The sequence below is a fragment of the Oryx dammah genome, unplaced genomic scaffold (genome assembly GCF_014754425.2).
Source record: "Oryx dammah isolate SB20612 unplaced genomic scaffold, SCBI_Odam_1.1 HiC_scaffold_3, whole genome shotgun sequence".
In the NCBI taxonomy this organism is placed as follows: Eukaryota; Metazoa; Chordata; class Mammalia; order Artiodactyla; family Bovidae; genus Oryx; species Oryx dammah.
Genome location: NW_024070187.1, coordinates 68934611 through 68954343, shown reverse-complemented (window position 1 = coordinate 68954343; position 19733 = coordinate 68934611). Strand labels below are relative to the sequence as shown.

At 35.3% G+C, this 19733-nt stretch overlaps 1 protein-coding gene across 2 annotated transcripts in view; it reads left to right on the top strand.

Moving 5' to 3' along the window:
- Positions 1-19733, top strand: part of CHIC2 (cysteine rich hydrophobic domain 2) — a 60087-nt gene that overhangs the window by 29384 nt on the left and 10970 nt on the right. Inside the window, exons 2-3 of one of the 2 annotated variants that reach the window (XM_040238224.1) lie at positions 69-123; positions 263-418. In XM_040238224.1, the coding sequence (XP_040094158.1) occupies positions 69-123; positions 263-418 (211 nt within the window). The remainder of the gene's footprint in view (positions 1-68; positions 124-262; positions 419-19733) is intronic. The other variant, XM_040238225.1, reaches the window with a different exon arrangement.

Here is a 19733-nt window from a genome sequence, read left to right as displayed (position 1 = left end):
AGTTAAATGGTCTATTTTTTGCAACAGTGACATATAATAACATATTTTTCTTTTTTTAAAAAAAATAGATTTGGACTGAGCAACAAATTTGAATCAGAATTCCCCTCTTCATTAACTGGAAAAGTGAGTGTTAATTATTTAGACATTATTTATATACCTCAAAAATAGTCTTTTCCTAACAAATTAGAAAAAAATTTATGTTAGAGAGACGTTTATTGACATTAATATTTCAGTATTGTTATTTCTTAAAATTTTTCTTTAGGTAGCTCCTGAAGAATTTAAAGCCAGCATCAACAGAGTTAACAGTTGTCTTAAGAAGAATCTTCCTGTTAATGTACGTTGGCTACTTTGTGGCTGCCTTTGTTGCTGCTGCACTTTAGGTTGCAGTATGTGGCCAGTTATTTGCCTCAGTAAAAGAGTAAGTTGAATTATATATTTTAATTTAAATTTAGAAGTAGACAAGCGAGATCTTGCACTATCTAGTCTTTATTTTTTGTATTGAATGAGTCACTATTCTGAGTAACAAACAAAAATAATTTGATCCAATAGAGAAGTGATTGATCATATACTGTTATATTCAATAGCTATCTAAAAATAACATGTAATTTTTATGATGTAAGACATTACTTTAGAATAGAGTACAGCCTTATCTATATATCCATTGATGGTGGTAATTGAAAATTTGTATTAAGGTCTGCCACTTATCTCTGTGACCACCTAGAATGTGTTTCCTAACCTCTTTAAACTCTAGTTGACATATCTGTAAAATGGCAATATTTACCTCCCTACTGAATAGGACTGTTGTAAGGATGAAATAGTGTTTGTAAAGGTTTTAGCTGTTAGTTCAAAGTAAGTCTAATAAATATTGATTAATAGCATTATTACTGATCTATAAGATAGTACCTCAGAGAAAAATGGTGCAATGCTTGTTTCTATTTGTTAAAATTGTGGAAAATTTAATTTTCTCTTTTTATTTAAAGAGTTTTTGTTGCTGTTATTTTACAAGTTTCTTGTGATGAAATAGTAATCTTATAATCTGAAAAAAATGATCTGATGGTGGTAATGGTTTAGTTGCTAAGTTGTGTCCGACTCTTGCAACCCCATGGGCTGTAACCCTCCAGGTTCCTCTGTCTGTGGGATTTTCCAGGCAAGAATACTGGAGCAGGTAGCCATTCTTTCTCCAGGGAATCTTCCTGACCTAGGAATCAAACCCAGGTCTCCTGAAGTGCAGATGGATTCTTTACTGACTGAGCCACCAGGGAAGGCGAACAAATGATCTAAAGACTAATAATTTTGACTGCTTATAATAAAAAATTTCCAAGATGTGGGTAGAGGTATGGCAAATCAGTACAGATTGAATGTTACATTTTTTTGTTATAAAGCTTTAAAAAATTATGGTAATTATATGTATAAAAATGAAATACATTGGAAGTGAACGAATAGTTTTGTGTGGCTACATTTCATTTTGTCATCAAATAATCATAAGAAATATAGAAAAGCAAATTTTATTTGTCCTTTTTTGTCTTAGAAAATAAGATGTATATTCTACTGGAAAAGGTTTTTAACTAGTGCATTTTATTGATAGGAAGTAGATACTGCCTTGTAATAGAATTGCTATTATAATATTTAATTTTTTATATTCCAAGAATGTTTCTTTTTTTCCCCCATATAGAACTCACCAGATATCTTCCTACCATAGATTAAAAGAAAAATATCTGATTTTTCCTGCATCCACAGTTGAATTTGTAGCTCTTGTAGTTAGATCCCCTCACTCCCTCCTACTCTTTGGGCATTTCCAGTGCTTATGTGACTGCTGTAACTTCCTTGCTTGGTTGATTGCTGTTACTTAACCCAAGGAATTAAAGAGTATTATTACTATAGAAACCTTTGAAACAGTTATTTTTTTTTTAATGAGTAAACAAGATATTGTAATGTGTGCACAGTGTAGGATTTAGAAAACAAAAGAAACTTCCTACCTACCTTTTCCATGAATTCTTAGTAACAAGATCATATTTTGGATGCTTTCATTGAGTTCTTTCTTATTTGAGACATAAGGTAGATTGACTTCTTTAGGTTATTTTCGTAGTTTTAGAAAGTATATTTCATTGAACTTTGTATTATTACCTCTGAAGTCTTTCTTGTATATATGTTTATGATTTAATTTTATGTGGACTCTGCTGTCCAGTAGAAATAAACAAATAATGATTACTGGTTAAAAAACTGTTTCCCTGTCATGGGTATAAGCTGTTACATAATTGGAGAGAGGGACCTTTCTTGCATATATGAGGGTGTTAGAGGCCCTGAAAAAAGGGATGCTTTGTCAGATGGGGGTGAGATTTAAAGCAGGGATTTTTAACCTTTTATTTATCATTTTATTTGCTCTTTTCCTCTTACAAAATAAGACAAAGTAAGCTATAAAATATTATAAATAAGACCACATGGTATTAAACTCAAGATGGACCCATAGAAATCAATAGAACAGAACCGATATGTAGAAATCTGAGAAGCATTCTCTTGTATGGATATAATTTGTTTATCCATTTGCCAATTGAAGGACATCCTTTGTGAGATATTTAACTTGCAAATATATTTTTCCAATCTGTTTTTTCATTCTCTTATGTCTTTGACAGAGCAAAATTTTTTTATTTTGATTAAGTCCAGTATATTAATTTTTTTAAAATTGTGTGTTTGTCATCATATCTAAGAATTCTTTGCCTAAATTAGGGGCACATTTTTCTCCTATGATCTTTTCTGTATTTTATGACCCATTTTGAATCCATATTTGTATGGGTGTGAGATACAGGTCAAAATTCATTTTTTACATATGACTTCAAGTTTTCCAGGATTATTTGTTGAAAAAAGTATCCTTTTCCTGCAAATTGCCATTATATATTGTCAAAAGCCAGTCAACCATATTTATGTGGATCTATTTCTGGACTCTGTTGATTTTTATATCTTGATTTTAATACCATGTGGTCTCATTTGTAATAATTTATAGCTTTATAGTATATGTATTTGCTATAGTACTAGCTGTTGTTTAGTTGCTAAGTCATGTCTGACTCTTGCACCCCCATGGACTGTAGCACGTCAGGCTCCTTTGTCCATGGGATTTCCCAGGAAAGAATACTGGAGTGGATTGCTATTTCCCTCTATCTTCCCAACCCAGGGATTGAACCCGAGTTTCCTGTACTCTCAGGCAGATCCTTTCCCATGGAGCTACCAGGGAAGCCCTGCTATAGTACTGTACTACTACCATTAAACTATAAAGTATTATAGACAGTGTGTGTGTGTGTGTAGTTTAGTGCCTTATAGCTTTACAATAAATGTTGAAATCAGGTAGGACAAGTCTTCTAAACTTTGTTCTTCTGTTTCAAGATTATTTTGGCTATTCTGTTTTCATTTTCCACGCAGATTTTAGAATCAGCTTGTCTTATCTTTTAAAACTTACAGTTTGATTGGTTTGAAATTATAAATCAATTTGGAGAAATTTGACATCTTTAACAATAGTCTTCAAAACCATGAATGTGTTATGATTTTGAAGATTTGTTAGTCTTCATTTATATAGATCTTTGATTTTTTTATCAGTATTTTCTAATTTTTTGTGTAGAATACAGATCATGCACATATTTTATTAGCTTTATGTGTATATGTTTCTTTGTTTTTGATGCTATTAATGGTATTCTAAAAATTTTGATTTCCAGTTGTTCATTGTCAGTACATAAAAAATGCAGTTGATTTTTGTATATTGGCATTGTGTCCTATGACCTTACTGTATTTCAGGAATATTTTTATAGATTCTATGGGATTCTTGATGAAAGTAAAAGAGGAGAGTTGAAAAAGTTGGCTTAAAGCTCAACATTCAGAAAACGAAGATCATGGCATCCGGTCCCATCACTCCATGGGAAATAGATGGGGAAACAGTGGAAACAGTGTCAGACTTTTTTTTTTGAGCTCCAAAATCACTGCAGATGGTGATTGCAGCCATGAAATTAAAAGACGCTCACTCCTTGGAAGAAAAGTTATGAGCAACCTAGATAGCATATTCAAAAGCAGAGACATTACTTTGCCGACTAAGGTCTGTCTAGTCAAGGTTATGGTTTTTCCTCTGGTCATGTATGGATGTGAGAGTTGGACTGTGAAGAAGGCTGAGTGCCGAAGAATTGATGCTTTTGAACTGTGGTGTTGGAGAAGACTCTTGAGAGTCCCTTGGACTGCAAGTAGATCCAACCAGTCCATTCTAAAGGAGATCAACCCTGGGATTTCTTTGGAAGGAATGATGCTAACGCTGAAACTCCAGTACTTTGGCCACCTCATGCGAAGAGTTGATTCATTGGAAAAGACTTTGATGCTGGGAGGGATTAGGGGCAGGAGGAGAAGGGGACGACCAAGAATGAGATGGGTGGCTGGCATCACTGACTCGATGGACGTGAGTCTGAGTGAACTCCAGGAGTTGGTGATGGACAGGGAGGTGTGGCGTGCTGCGATTCATGGGGTTGCGAAGAGTTGGACACGACTGAGCGACTGAACTGAACTGAACTGAACTGATGGGATTTTCTACATAGATAACCATGTTGTTTTATTTCTTGTTTTCTAATCTGTATGCCTTTTATTTCTTTTTCTCTTTTTTTCATTGGGTAGAATTTCCAGTAAAATGTTGAATAGGAGTGATGTAAGTGGACTCCTTTAAGGCCTGATTTTTTTCTATTTTTCTGTTTTTAATTTCATTGGTTTTTTTTTTTTTTTCTCTTATTTTTACTACTTCTTCTCCTTGGTTTGGATTTAATTTCTTTATTTCTAAATGCAGTGACTAGAATCTCCAGAAAATCTTTGACTGAAGTAATGAGAGCAGCGACTTCCCTGGTGGCACAGTGGATAGGAATCTGCCTGCCAGTGCAGGGGCACAGGTTCGATCCCTGGTCTGGGAAGATTCTACATGCCATGGAGCAGCTAAGCTCGTGTGCCACAACTACTGAGCCTATGCCCTAGAGCCTACATGCTGCAGCTACTGAGCTCACGTGCTGCAACTACTGAAGCCCCCATGCCTAGAGCCTGTGCTTTTCAACAAGAGAATCCTCTGCAATGAGAAGCCCTCTCACCACAACAAAGAGTAGCCCCCACTTGGCGCAACTAGACAAAGTCCCCGTGAAGCAACAAAGATCCAGCAGAGCCAAAAAATTTTAAAAAAAGAAAAAAAGTAATGAGAATAGATGTCCTTGTCTTACTCCTGATATTAGGGGGAATGTATTCACATTTTTATCATTCCATATCATATTATGGGGTTTTGTAGATGTTCTTTGTCATATGAGGAAGTTTTATTCTACTGCTTTGTGGAGAGTTTACATCAGGAATAGATGTTGGGCTTTTGTCAGATATCTATTCTGCTTCTTTAGAGTTGTTATATAGTTTTTTATTTTTAATTTAGAAATAAACTAAATTGATTGAATGGAATTGATTGAATTTTTAGACTTCAAGTTTGCTTAGAAGTCCTCTGTTCATGAGGAATATTTTTCTGTAGTCTTCTTTTCTCATAATATCTGATTTTGGCATTAGGGTAGTGATAGTTCACAAAATGAGTTGTAAAGTGTTCTCTCCTTTTCAGTTTTCTGAAAGAGTTTGTGCAGAATATGCATTCTTTCTTTCTTAAGTTTTAGGAAAATTCACCAGTGAAGCCCTCTGGACCTGTAATTTTCTTTGTTGGAATTATTTAAACTACAAATTCAGTTTATTTAATATATATGGAACTTTTCAGGTTACCTACTTTATCTTCATTGAGCCTCATAGTTTCTGTTTTTCAAGGGATTTGTCTACAGTTCATAATATTCATTATTCTTTTACTACTTGTAAAATCTCTAATAATACAACTGCTTAATTCCTAAAATTGTTAATTTATTCCTTGTTCTCTCTTTTTCCTGACCAATCTGGCTAGTGGTTTATTAGTTTTGTTAATTTCAGAGATCAACTTTTGATTTTATTGTTTATATCAAGTTAATGTTTAATAGCTCATAGGTCCCACTCTAACTTTTTTTTTTTCTTCTTCTTACTCTGTTTTGCTAGTTTTTTTTAAAAGTTGGAATCAAAGGTCATTGATTTGAGACCTTTTGATATTTAATGTTAAAAATTTTCTTCCTGAGTACTGCTTTAGCTGTATTGCCCAAATTTGGTATGTTGTGTTTGAATTTTCATTCAATTTCTTTTACTTTCATATTTCTCTCTTTTTTTTTTTTTACAACCAATGTGTTATTTAAAAGTATTTTATTTGGCTTCCAGATACTTGGGGGACTTTTATGGAGATCTTTCTGTTGCCAGTTTTTAATTTCATTGTGGTTAGATACTTTGTACATTTTGAATCCTTTTAAATTTTTAAAGATTTATTTTATTACCCAGAATATGAACTTTCTAGGTAAATGATCCTTGTGCACTTGAAAATAATGTGTTTTCATCTTCCTTTGGGTGGCGTGGTGTGTTTTAATTCAATTAGATTAAGTTGGTTAATAATGTCAGATCTTCTGTAGTCTTACTAAATTTCTGCCTAATACTATTAGCTATCAAGACAAGGATATTAAACTCTGTGACTGTAATTATGTAACTGTAGATTTGTCTATTTATTCTTATCATTTTTAAAATTTATTTTGACATTGTAATTAGGTACATAAGTTTCAGATTTCTGTGTCTACTCCGTGAATTGACCTCTTTATCATTATGACATTGACCTTTATTTTTTCTCCGAAATACACTTTTTTCTAGTTTTAGTATTGTCATTCCATCTTTTTTTTGATTAATGTTAGCATGGCATATCTTTTTCCTTCTTTTACTTTTAACTTAGTTGCGCCATTATTTAAAATTTGTTTCTTATAGGCACTGTTAAGTCTTGCTTTTTTTTTTCAGTTTTTATTCAGTCTGACACTCTCTGTCTTTTAATTAGAAATTTTGCACCATATACATTTATTGTAGTTATCAATTTGGCTAAATTTAAGTCTTTCATTTTACTATTTGTTTTCTTTTCTCCCAGTCAATTCTTGGTTTCTATTTTCAGCCTTAAATTTTTAAAATAATAGTTTATCAAAGTGAAATTCACATAACAAAAATTAACCATTATAAAGTAAACAGTTTAGAGACTGTTCTAATGGTCCAATGGTTAAGACTTTGCACTTCAGTAATTCCCTGGTGTCCAGTGGTTAGGGCTTCATGCCTCCACTGCAGGGAAATGGGTTCAATTCCTGATCAGAGAACTAAGATCCCACATGCCTTGTAGTGTGGCTCCCCCATCCCCTCCCCAAAAAAGAATAAAGTGAATAATTCAGTGGCATTTTGTACATTCACAGTGTTGTGCAACTATCACCTCTGTCTAGTTCCAAAATATTTTCACCACTCCAAAGTAAAATCCTTTACCCATTGAGCATTTTCTCCCCATTATCTTTTCCCTCCAGCTAACACAGTAATTCCCTGGTGTCCAGTGGTTAGGGCTTCATGCTTCCACTGGAGGGAAATGGGTTCAGTTCCAGATCAGGGAACTAAGATCCTACATGTCTTGTAGTGTGGCTACCCCCACTGTCCACAGACAGTGTGTGTTCTGTCTCTATGGATTTATTTATTCTGGTTATTTCATATAAGTGAAATCATACAGTATATGACCCTTTGTATCTGGCTTCTTCCACTTGGTGTAATGTTTTTAAGGTTCCTCTGTGTTGTAATAGGTCTCAAGTCTTCATTCCTTTTTATGATTGAATAATATTCCTTTATATACACCATGTACACCATGCTGTGCTTAGTCGCTCAGTTGTGTCTGACTCTTTGCAACCCCATGGACTGTAGCCTGCCAGGCTCCTCTGTCCATGGGGATTCTCCAGGCAAGAATACCGGAGTGGGTTGCCATGCCGTCCTCCAGGGTATTTTCCCAACCCAGGGTTAGAACCCAAGTCTCCTGCATTGCAGGCAGATTCTTTACCAGCTGAGCTACCAGGGAAGGAAGCCCATGTATGCTACTGCTGCTGCTGCTAAGTCGCTTCAGTTGTGTCCGACTCTGTGCGACCCCACAGACGGCAGCCCACCAGGCTTCCCTGTCCCTGGATTCCCCAGGCAAGAACAGTGGAGTGGGTTGCCGTTTCCTTCTCCAGTGCATGAAAGGGAAAAGTGAAAGTGAAGTCATTCAGTCGTGTCCGATCTCAGCGACCCCATGGACTGCAGCCTTCCAGGCTCCTCTGTCCATGGAACTTTCCAGGCAAGAGTACTGGAGTGGGGTGCCATGCCCTCCTCCAGGGTGTTTTCTCAACCCAGGGATCAAACCCAAGTCTCTGCATTGCAGGCAGATTCTTTACCAGCTGAGCTACCAGGGAAGGAAGCCCATGTATACACCATCATAAGTTGTTTATCCATTCATCCATTGATGGACATTCAGGTTTTTCTGCCCAATAGTGCTACTAGTATGGACATGGTTGTACATGTATTTGTTCGATACTTTTTTCCAGTTCTTTTGGGTATATACCTAGCAGGGTGCTTAACTTCTTGAGTATCCATAGCAGTATTTGATCTAGGGCTAAACACTGGTAAGGCAAGATCTTTCTGGTTATTCTACTCAGTAGCTTGTTAATTGTGATGTTCTCTAGTCTGGCTAATGGAAAGAGGCTTTGTGCTGTATCTTTTGTCAGATCTTTGTGCTGGATCTTTGGACATTCTTACCTCTTATCCTTTCTAGTAGTTCTTTGCTCTACCTTGGTTGTTCCCTTACCAGCATGTACTGCTCAGCAGTCACCTTAATATTCAGTTTGGACTGTCTGCATGCAAATCTTTGGAGTTCTTTGAAATACTTTCCTCTTTGGTACTCTGTTCTGTGGCTTAAAGTTGCCTTGGTTTCTCAAATTCTCAACTCTGTCTCCTTAACTCAGAGTTGCCAGGCTTTGTCTAGGCTGTCCTTCCATTTACTGTGGCCTGGAATCTCTCTGACATCAGTAGTCTTGCTTTTTGGGTTTTTGTTGGTTTGTTTATTTTGGTAGTCTCAGGCCAGAGGGTAAATCTGGTGGCTATTGCTGCATATTTGCTGAAAATGAAAGTCCGAATGTCCTAAAAGCATTTTTGACAAATAAGTACTGTGCTTGGGATTGAAAGATTTATATTAATGCTATATTGAAAGAGCATATAGTCTGTTTGGAGAACTGTCTAGGTGAGCACAGAAATAGTTCAAGTTTATAAGTTACTTGGTATGTTTTTCATGAAGTAGCTCTAATAACAAAAGACAATAAATATATGTCTTAGAAATATGAAGTAGCCACCTGCAATAACAAAATATTTTTGAAGTCTTGTGTTATATTTCAGACACTCATTTGAATTTTAACATTCTATTATATAATATTTATTTGTTTTAATAGAAAATGTTTAAAATGACTTACTGAATAACATTGGTACTCTTAGAGTATGAACATATCTGTCTTATGAAATTGCTGATTTTAGCTGCCATTAGTTTAAGCTGTTGGAGAAGGAAATGGCAACCCTCTCCAGTATTCTTGCCTGGAGAATCCCATGGATGGAGGAGCCTGGGGGACTACAGTCCATGGGTCCTCAAAGAGTCAGACACAACTGAGGGACTAAGCACTTTAAGCTGTTAATATGCCATTCTCTGGAAGTTACTTTTTCATTAATTCGGTTAATTATTTCTAAAGCCACACTGTGGGCTTGGTATTGCTTTAGATGATGTTAAGAGGTTATGTGTTTACTCTTGTGGACTTAAAAAATAGACAGAAAGGCAATGAGGTAATTACAAATAGTGATAAATGCTTGGAAGACAATAAAAAGGAAACCTCAGCCTTTTGGTAGTTCTTAGTGTGAGTCTGAGGAGCTTACAAGCAGGTACAATGTTTCAGCTTCATTAAATAGATTTTATGACATTTACTTTGCAAAGCTTATTTTTGTTAATACTTTTGTTTATAATTTGCTTCTTGGTTGTGCCTTAATTGTAGTATTATAGTTTTGAAAATTGATGTCTAAGTAAGTGAACTCTTTCTGACTTTTTTGCTTTTAGCCTGGCTCATTTATTGAGGAAAAAGTTTCATAATTTTACTGTACATTGTTACAGTGTTTTTTGTTTTCCATCCTAAAATAACTATTAGTTTCAGACTTTTGAGATTTTGCATATATATATATATATGATGAACATATATAATATCCCAACTTTAATGATTTTATGGACTTTGTTTATATGTATGCTCAGCCATTGTCCTTTCTGATTGAAGAACTCTAAGTTTTAGAATGTTTATATACCGACTTCTTAATCTTGTGAGTTGTTGTACCTTTTTTTTTTAGTGCTTTAACTTCTTACCTATAAGGAATAAAATTGCGTGGCTTTCTAAAAGTGTTCTCAATATGAATTTGTTGTACATAGTGTATATTTCCACTCTCTTTATACTCTTCTGTATTTAGACCTATATTAGGGAATCATTTCTTTAGGAATAGGGAAGTAGGCTGCAACATGTGGTAGCTGGGACCTGCACTTTGATGCTGGAAAGAATTGGTTTGGAAAGTGGCACTTACTCTGAACATTGATCAGTTCACACTCTCTAAACCTCAGTTTTTACCTCTCTAAGATGAGGTTAATCTCTTCCTTGCAGTTTTGTTTAAAAAATAAGAGCAAGTTGCTTAGTTAATGGCTGTTGCTGTTAAAATCACTTTATTATTATTCTTCCCAGGGTCTGTCTTTCTAACCACTGTATCTCCAGTGCCTCTCACAGTGCCTCTCATCTGTTTTGTGTTCAATAAATGTTTACTGAATGAATGTACCTTTTGGCTTTTGAAATTCTTGAGTAGTAAGATCATAACATTTCAGAAAACATAGTCCTCACTATTCAAAACAAGATTCCTAAGAAAATGAAAAGCGTTTTGTCTTCTAGAGTAAATAACAGACATTTTTTCCTGCAGGGGCAGTGTGATAAAGTACAAAAGATAGTAAATCTCTGTTTGAAGCTGAGTGACTTTGAGTCACTTTAAACCTCTCTGAGCCTGAAGTTTCACCACCTTACCCCCTGCTTTATTTTTCTTTTAATCTCAGGAGAGGACAGGCTGACTGATCTCTCTAGGTACTCTCCAGTCCTGAAAATCTATAATTCTTTGAAAACTGAGCTGTGTAAGTCAACAAAAACATCCTTATTTTCAAGCTCTAAGTAAAGAAGTTCTCAATATTGATTTTTATTTGCAATCTAAAGATTGACATTTTAGTATTTTCTTTACTTTTAAATTTTTAAAAACATTTATTTTTTTAATTGAAGGATAATTGCTTTACAGAATTTTGTTGTTTTCTGTCTTTAGTTTTTTGGTCCTAGTTTTTCTTTTACCTTTTTGGCTTCTCTGAGGTGTTTTTTTTTTTTTTAGATAATTGCTATTTAGTTTTGAAACTTAGATGAGATACAAGTCTTTTCTTTTTTTTAATCAAACTTTATTTCTTTTACTTTAAGTTATAATGTGCTTAGATTTACTTCTAAATGTCTTTTCTCTCAACTTCAAATTTAGTTATTCAATAATAGTGAGTTACTTTGGTTGGGATATAGTAGGAGTAGAAAATCCAAATGGGAGAGGTCAGGAGTCAAGGGTTTTAAGTGAGAATGCAGCCTTGTAGGATTTAAAGACATTCAAGAGAAAGTGAGCCTTAGAATCATAACCAGAAAGCTGCAAGTATTTGTGTATGTGAGGAACTTGGAGTTTACTTACTCAGTTATAACACCAATATTGAAAGTTACCTAGAACTTTTAGAACTCTAATTTATTCTGTGTTTGGGATTTGAGCAATTGTATTCACTTACTCTGAATCATAAGATGATAATTGTGGTGAACATTTGGATGAAGAATTAGAAAGATGATTCGAACATGTTGCAGATAATGAAAGCAAAACAAACTTAAAAGCATCATAACAAAATTTTAGAGAAGGAGGGGATCTTGAGAAGTTTCTGGTAAACAAGAGATGATGAACTAAATGTATTCTTATGACATTATTATAGACTGAAGGTTTAGGAGAATCAGTGCTAACTTTTTTAAAAAAAGAATGCTATCCAATTTATTTCTATAAATACAACATAATTATTAGGGTATTCATATGTTCAAAATAAGTATGCACCTGTGATACCATCATTATAAACGGTGCCATAAACCTAACCATCCTCTAGTAATTCACTCCTTTTCTCCCTCTTTTTTTGTATGCATAGGTGTGATGAGAACATTTAACATAAGATCTACCCCATGCATTCTTCGCCCCCAGCTTTATTGCCCCAGTGGCTCAGCTGTAAAGAATCTGCCTGCAACACATGAGGCATAGGAGATGTGGGTTCGATCCCTGGGTTGGGAAGATCCCCTGAAGGAGGGTGTGGCAACCCACTCACTCTAGTGTTCTTGCCTGGAGAATCCCATAGACAGAGGAGCCTGGTGGGCTACAATTCATAGGGTTGCAAGGAGTCAGACACAGTTGAAATGGCTTAGCACACATATACATGCACACACAGTTGACACATAACACTATGTAAGTTTAAGGTATACAGCATTGATACAATATTTTGATACACATATTTATTCAAAACCCATATGTTCTCTTTTAATCTTTACAATAATCCTATATGGTAAATATCGTGGTAACATCTAATAACTAATTATTGAATGTTCACTGTACACCAGAGATTGAGTTAATCAGTTTACTTGTACTGTGTCATTCAGTCTTCCCCAAATTCCAAGAGTAGACATTCATATTCTTATTATAAGGATGAGAAAACTGAGGCTCAGATCAAACTGAGATCCCACTGTCCACAAACTTAGGCCGTAGTTAGAACCCTAGGCTTAAAGCTCCAGATCTCATACTTTTTTTTTCACTCTTTGATAAGGATCAGTTATTTTTTTATGCTTTATTATAGTTCAGTTTTAATTGGGAAGCAAGGGCTATTTTAGAGGTTTTAAAGGAACTTAAAAGATCATTATTTCACATGATGGGAAATTCAGGTCCATAGAGTGTTGTATAATAATTTACCTAAGTTTATCCAGTTGATTTATAAACGGTAGTAATGTTCAAGCATTTAATATCAGCTTTTGCAATACTTCAGTTTTTTAGCAGATTTAACTTTCCCGTTATTTTTTTCCCTAATAGTTAAACAAATTTGTATTTCTTGAAAATACAAACTCACAGTAACGGAAGGAGGCCATAAAACAAATAAAGATGCAAGAAAACAGTATATTTTAATCAGACTTTATACTAAGTTCCAGTTGGACAAATGAGAGTTGATAAACATTGCTTTTGCCTCTGTTTTACTTTTGTAAAAACAAAAAATCGGTATCCCTGTATTTGAAAAATTATCAGGTTCTCGCTCCCTAACAAATAAGTACATACTATTTCTGATAAAGTTTTTATTGTTTCTAGTATTATACCCTTTCTTAAAACTTGTATATTCGCTCTTAGATTGAGAATGTCATGTAGTGAGTTAATGCATTGTAGGAGGGACAGGAACTCTCACTGAAGGTAGAGTTGGGTTTTCTGATTCTAATGCTAGATTTTCTGTTTGCAGTTTTTTGCCTTAATTCCTCCCGTATTATCATGATAAATAAATAGGTTTAACCTCTTTCAAATCTTACTTCAGTTGCTGTGGTAAAGGGATCTCATGTAAAAATTTTATGACCAGAAGAATATATTTATTGCTGTTCCATTTAAAAAAACATTTTAGGCTTGAAACTTGGAAAACATTTTTACATAAACTAAATTACTACCATTAGTGTGAATGGAACTGATTATTTGTTTTTAGTTGGAGGGAGACCCTGATGCTGGGAAAGATTGAAGGCAAAAGGAGAAGGGGGCAACAGAAATGAGATGGTTAGATAGCATTACCAACTCAGGGGACATGAATTGGAGCAAACTCTGGGAGATAGTAGAGGACAGAGGAGCCTGGTATGCTGCAGTCCATGGGGTCACAAAGAGTTGGACACAACTGAACAACAACTAAAAAAACTTGTTAAGGCTTCCCTGATGGCTCAGTGGTAAAGAATCTGCCTGCCAATGCAGGAGATGTGCGTTCAATCCCTGGGCTGGGAAGATCCCCTGGAGAAGGAAATGGCAACCCACTCCAGGATTCTTGCCTGGGAAATCCCATGGAAGAAGAGCCAGATGGGCTACAGTTCATGGGGTTGCAAAAGGGCTGGACACAATTCAGCGACTAAACAATAAAAACCTGTTACTAATTTCTTATTATAAGGAGGATAATGCCAAAAAAGCAACCTTTGAATCTTAAATGTACAGAGATGGTACTGGGACTTTAAAGATGTGCTGCTGCTGCTGCTGCTAAATCACTTCAGTCGTGTCCAACTCTGTGTGACCCCATAGACGGCAGCCCACCAGGCTCCCCCATCCCTGGGATTCTCCAGGCAAGAACACTGAAGTGGGTTGCCGTTTCCTTCTCCAGTGCATGAAAGTGAAAAGTGAAAGGGAAGTCAATCAGTAGTGTTAGACTTCTTTAAAATGTGTTTTGCTGAAAGCTGACTGACATTCAGTTCTTTCTGAATATTTAGGACATAGTATTGATGTGGTGATTTGTAGAAAGCTTTGCTCATCTTCCTCAGCGTCCAGTCTGTTCTTACCCTACACAATGGGTTCTTAATTTCAGACACGATTTTTCATTTCTACAGGGTACATTTGATGTTTTTATAGTGTAGTCCTCTTTTGAAATTCTTCATTTTTTCACCCATTTTGTCCATTTCCCACTATAATTGAACATACTAATCATCAGTTCAGTTCAGTCGCTCAGTCGTGTCCGACTCTTTGCGACCCCATGAATCGCAGCACGCCAGGCCTCCCTGTCCATCACCATCTCCCAGAGTTCACTCAGACTCACGTCCATCGAGTCCGTGATGCCATCCAGCCATCTCATCCTCGGTCGTCCCCTTGTTCTCCTGCCCACAATCCCTCCCAGCATCTGAGTCTTTTCCATTGAGTCAACTCTTCTCATGAGGTGGCCAAAGTACTGGAGTTTCAGCTTTAGCATCATTCCTTCCAAAGAAATCTCAGGGTTGATCTCCTTCAGAATGGACTGGTTGGATCTCCTTGCAGTCCAAGGGACTCTCAAGAGTCTTCTCCAACACCACAGTTCAAAAGCATCAATTCTTTGGCACTCAGCCTTCTTCACAGTCCAGCTCTCACATCCATACATGACCACAGGAAAAACCATAGCCTTGACTAGATGGACCTTAGTTGGCAAAGTAATGTCTCTGCTTTTGAATATACTATCTAGGTTGGTCATAACTTTTCTTCCAAGGAGTAAGCGTCTTTTAATTTCATGGCTGCAGTCACCATCTGCAGTGATTTTGGAGCCCCCCAAAAATAAAGTCTGACACTGTTTCCACTGTTTCCCCATCTATTTCCCATGAAGTGATGGGACCGGATGCCATGATCTTCGTTTTCTGAATGTTGAGCTTTAAGCCAACTTTTTCGCTCTCCTCTTTGGCTTTCATCAAGAGGCTTTTTAGCTCCTCTTCATTTTCTGCCATAAGGGTGGTGTCATCTGCATATCTGAGGTTATTGATATTTCTCCTGGCTATCTTGATTCCAGCTTGTGTTTCTTCCAGTCCAGCATTTCTCATGATGTACTCTGCATATAAGTTAAATAAGCAGGGTGACAATATACAGCCTTGAATTCCTGTCAACTAACACCAGTACTTGGATTATCTCTGGATTTGTTTCTGTGGGTTTTTTCTTTGGATTATTGGTCATATTTTCCTGGCTCTTAAAGTTTTTAATTTTATGTTAGATATTATAAATAGAGTGAAGTAGAACTTCCAGAAGAAATCTTCAAAACCAAGGGTCCCATCTATCCTCTTTTAAGCAGATCAATTCAGTTCAGTCACTCAGTCTTGCTGACTCTTTGCGACCCCATGGACTGCAGCACACCAGGCTTCCCTATCCATCACTAACTCCCAGAACTTGCTCAAACTCATCTGTATTGAGTCACTGATGCCATCCAACTATCTCATCCTCTGTCGTCCTCTTCTCCTCCTACCTTCAATCTTTCCCAGCATCAGGGTCTTTTCTGATGAGTCAGTCCTTCGCATCAGGTGGCCAAGGTATTATAGTTTCAGCTTCAGCATCAGTCCTTCCAATGAATATTCAGGACTGATTTCCTTTAGGATTGACTGATTTGATCTCCTTGCATTCCAAGGGTCTCTCAAAAGTCTTCTCTAACACCACAGTTCAAAAGCATCAGTTCAGGCAGATAGGGTGAGGAAAAATGATTCACTTTGATCTAATCAGAGATTGAGCTAGGTTAGACTGGTAAGTGATTTATCGTCAATACCTAGTTTTCTGTTTCTTGGTTATGGCCCTTCTAGACTTTTGATTGAGGCCTAGCAGGTCTTTGCCTCCTTTCCTCAGAAAGTTGTATGTATCCTTTGGATATTTTGAGTTCAGATTTTATGCATGTTCAAGTGTTTTGAGGAGCATACCAATTTTAAGTTTGTTGCAGATCCTCCTCCCTCTAGCAGAATTTTGTCTCCTAAGTACTGAGAGACTATGAGTAATCTTTTTCTGCCTGTTTGTCTTGGTCCCCCACCCTTCTATGCTACCCCAGAAGTCAGTAATGTCTCTTGGGAAAACTGGCTTTGCATTTTAGGGTACATCTAATTTCCAGTCGACTGAGCCAGGGTGTGCAATCTGTCAAAGCTCTCTTGATTTCCTCTTTCCTTAGTAAGAGTCCCACTGGTTGTGCCAAACCTAATCCTCGGCTGATTTCTCTAATTAACAAAGAAAGAAAATGGTTGGTACATAATCATCAAATGATTTAGAAAGGGTGCTTTCCTTCTCTGAATTTTATTTTATTCAGGCCTTGTTGCTTCCCAGAGTGTTCTGATGTTTTAAAAATAATGTGTTTTTTTTTAGTTTGTTTTTGTTATTTCTTCAATGTATCCATTTCAGTTTGTGGTGGAAGTGTTGGCTTGAGTGTTCACATCCTACCCAGAAATAGAAGTCTCTAGTTACCTTGACTTTACATAAAGAATTGTGCTGTTCTTTGCATATTGGAAGGGAAAGAACAGTGCGATTATTATTATCTTGCTTTTTAACATTTTGTTTGAAATTTCTTCATATTTGGAATTAAATCATATTTTAAGGACACTGTATTCATTTTATGTTAGTGCCTTGAATGGAATGATTTAAAATTGATTTCACTTAATTTAGATGCAAGTGAAAGTAGTTAATGCTTGCTGATCCCAGGTAGAAAGCATGGTCGGTTTGGAAATCTTGAGTTTGAATCCTATCATTACCCTTATTGGTATGTGACCTTGGGCAAACCATTAACTTTTGTAAATCTTTGTACTTAATCTATAAAATAATGATATATCTCAATTCATGTTTAGTTGCACAAAGCAAGTTATAAACAAAAACAAAATACATTTTGGATAAATCTCATTGAGACTTAAGAATAGAGTAGAATGAGTATTTCCTAGACCTCAGCTGGAGAACATTTTAGTTTTAGATTAAGTTGGCTGTTCAAGGCCAATAGCTGAGTTAGTGGTTTAAAATACTTTACATGTCATAGAGGTGTTATCCAGCAAATTACAAATTCTTTACAAATTTGTAGCATCATTGAATAATGGAGAGAGCATATTATTGAAATCCTGTTTCAAATCCCACTTCCACTGTTTTCTAGTGTGGCTTTAGGTTTCTTAACCCCACTAAGACACAGTTTTCATATGTAAAATAAAAGTTATACAAGCTGCTTTCTAGGTTTATTGTGAAGATTGATTGAGACAACAGGGAAAACAGTTAACATGGGGTCAGATCCAAAGTGAGGATCAATAGATATGATTCCTTACTCCTTTGTTTCTCCAATTGTCATTATAATCAATCAGCAGTATTTTTCCCCCTGCCTGTTTTGAAGTAATTCTTCCTTGTGAAGTCATACAGGTTTTTAAAATCTCCGACAGTAATATGTTTGACTATTATATAGTCATATTATATATATATATTATATATATACAAGCTATATATATATTAGCTTAGTGAAATTCATTTGTCTTATGAACAATTTTTCTAATTTTCTTCTGTCATTTGAAACTCAGTTTTCTGAGATGTTATCAGTATTTTCAGAAAAGTTATCACAGACTTGTGGATAACCCCTTAAAATTGTGTGCAAAATTTTTGTATATTGGGGCATAAATGCCTTTTTCATCAAATCCCAAAGTAGTCAGGGTAACCTTAAGAAGTCAAGAACCACTAGCCTAGTCATAAATTCTTGATTAAATTGTGCTTAAAATTAGTATTTGTAGGTCACTGCTCAGTACTAAGTTAAAGGGAATTTTTGATACACAAAATATTTACAGTTGTTTAGCTTATCTTCATCTGAAAATAGTATTTTTAACAAACAGTATGAAACTATCTTTTTTAATATACTTTGGTGGATATTTAGCTTATCTAGATTACATAAAAGTTAATATTCACATAAAGTTTTTTCCTCTTTACATACCATGCTTTTTATTTATTATGGTTTTTAAAACTTTTAATTTTGTATTGGGGTATAGCCAGTTAACAATGTTATGATAGTTTCAGGTGAACAGCAAAAGGACTCAGCCATATTTATTTATATATAAAACCATGTATCTGTTCTCCCCAAAACTCCCTCCCCTCCCGTACAGGCTACCACATAACATTAAACAGAATTCCATGTGCTATATAGTAGATCCTTGTTGGTTGTCCATTTTAAATATAGCAGTGTGTATATGTCAATCCTAAACTCCCTAACTATTCCTTCCTCCATCCTTCCTCCCCCTCCCCCAGCCATAGTTCTTTCTTTAAGTCTGAATGTTCACATACATTTTTTTGAACTATTTTTCAAGTCTTTATTGAATTTTTTCACAATATTGTTTATGTTTTGGTTTTCTGGCCGAGAGGCATGTGGGGTACTAGCTCCTTGGCCAGGGATTGAACCCACAACACTTGGATTGGAAGGTGAAGTCTTACCACTGGAAGGTGAAGTCTTACTGGACCACCAGGGAGTTCCTCCTCACATAAAATTTTTAAAGGGGGCATTTAAGTACAGGAAGGGAATCTTTTGAGGAATTTAATCATATTCTAGTTTGTCTTTTGGTGAATCTAGATTTTTCATGTATTGTAATACTGAGATATGCCATTTAATTTTCTGTGTATTACTGCAGTATAAAATTTATATTAATCTAAGACAGATAAATCAAGTGATTTTCTCTTAAGTTAAAATAATTCATTTAAAATTTTGCATGCTTGCTTTCTAATGACATAACTAATAAAATTTTTGTTTCATTTATTTTAATGATTTGAATTTGCACAGATGTCAAAAGATAAGTATAGTTCTTATTTGAAAAATACTTAAAAATTTAAAAAATCATGAATGCATTCAAAGCATTATTTTAGTTAAAGCTTAATTAATGCATTATAAACTTAGGAGTTTAAATTTGTTTTAAGTAAGAAATTGAACATTTGAAATTGCACTCTGAGCTCTGTGATATGAATAAATTCTATTCAAAAAGCTTTAATTTTAAGTTTAAATAGTTGAACTTTTATAAATAGTTATTAGTGAGCTACTCATACATTTTGTTAAGTATTTTAGCATCTTATATTCTGAAGACTGATAAGAATGCTCTTTCTTTGGGGAAAATTCAGAGAAATTTTGTTACAGCTTCCACATTTTTAACATTTTTCTTTTGGTTTTAAGTACTTAAAAATCCATGAGGTTTCTATTGATTTTATCAGCAAGTTCTAGAAAA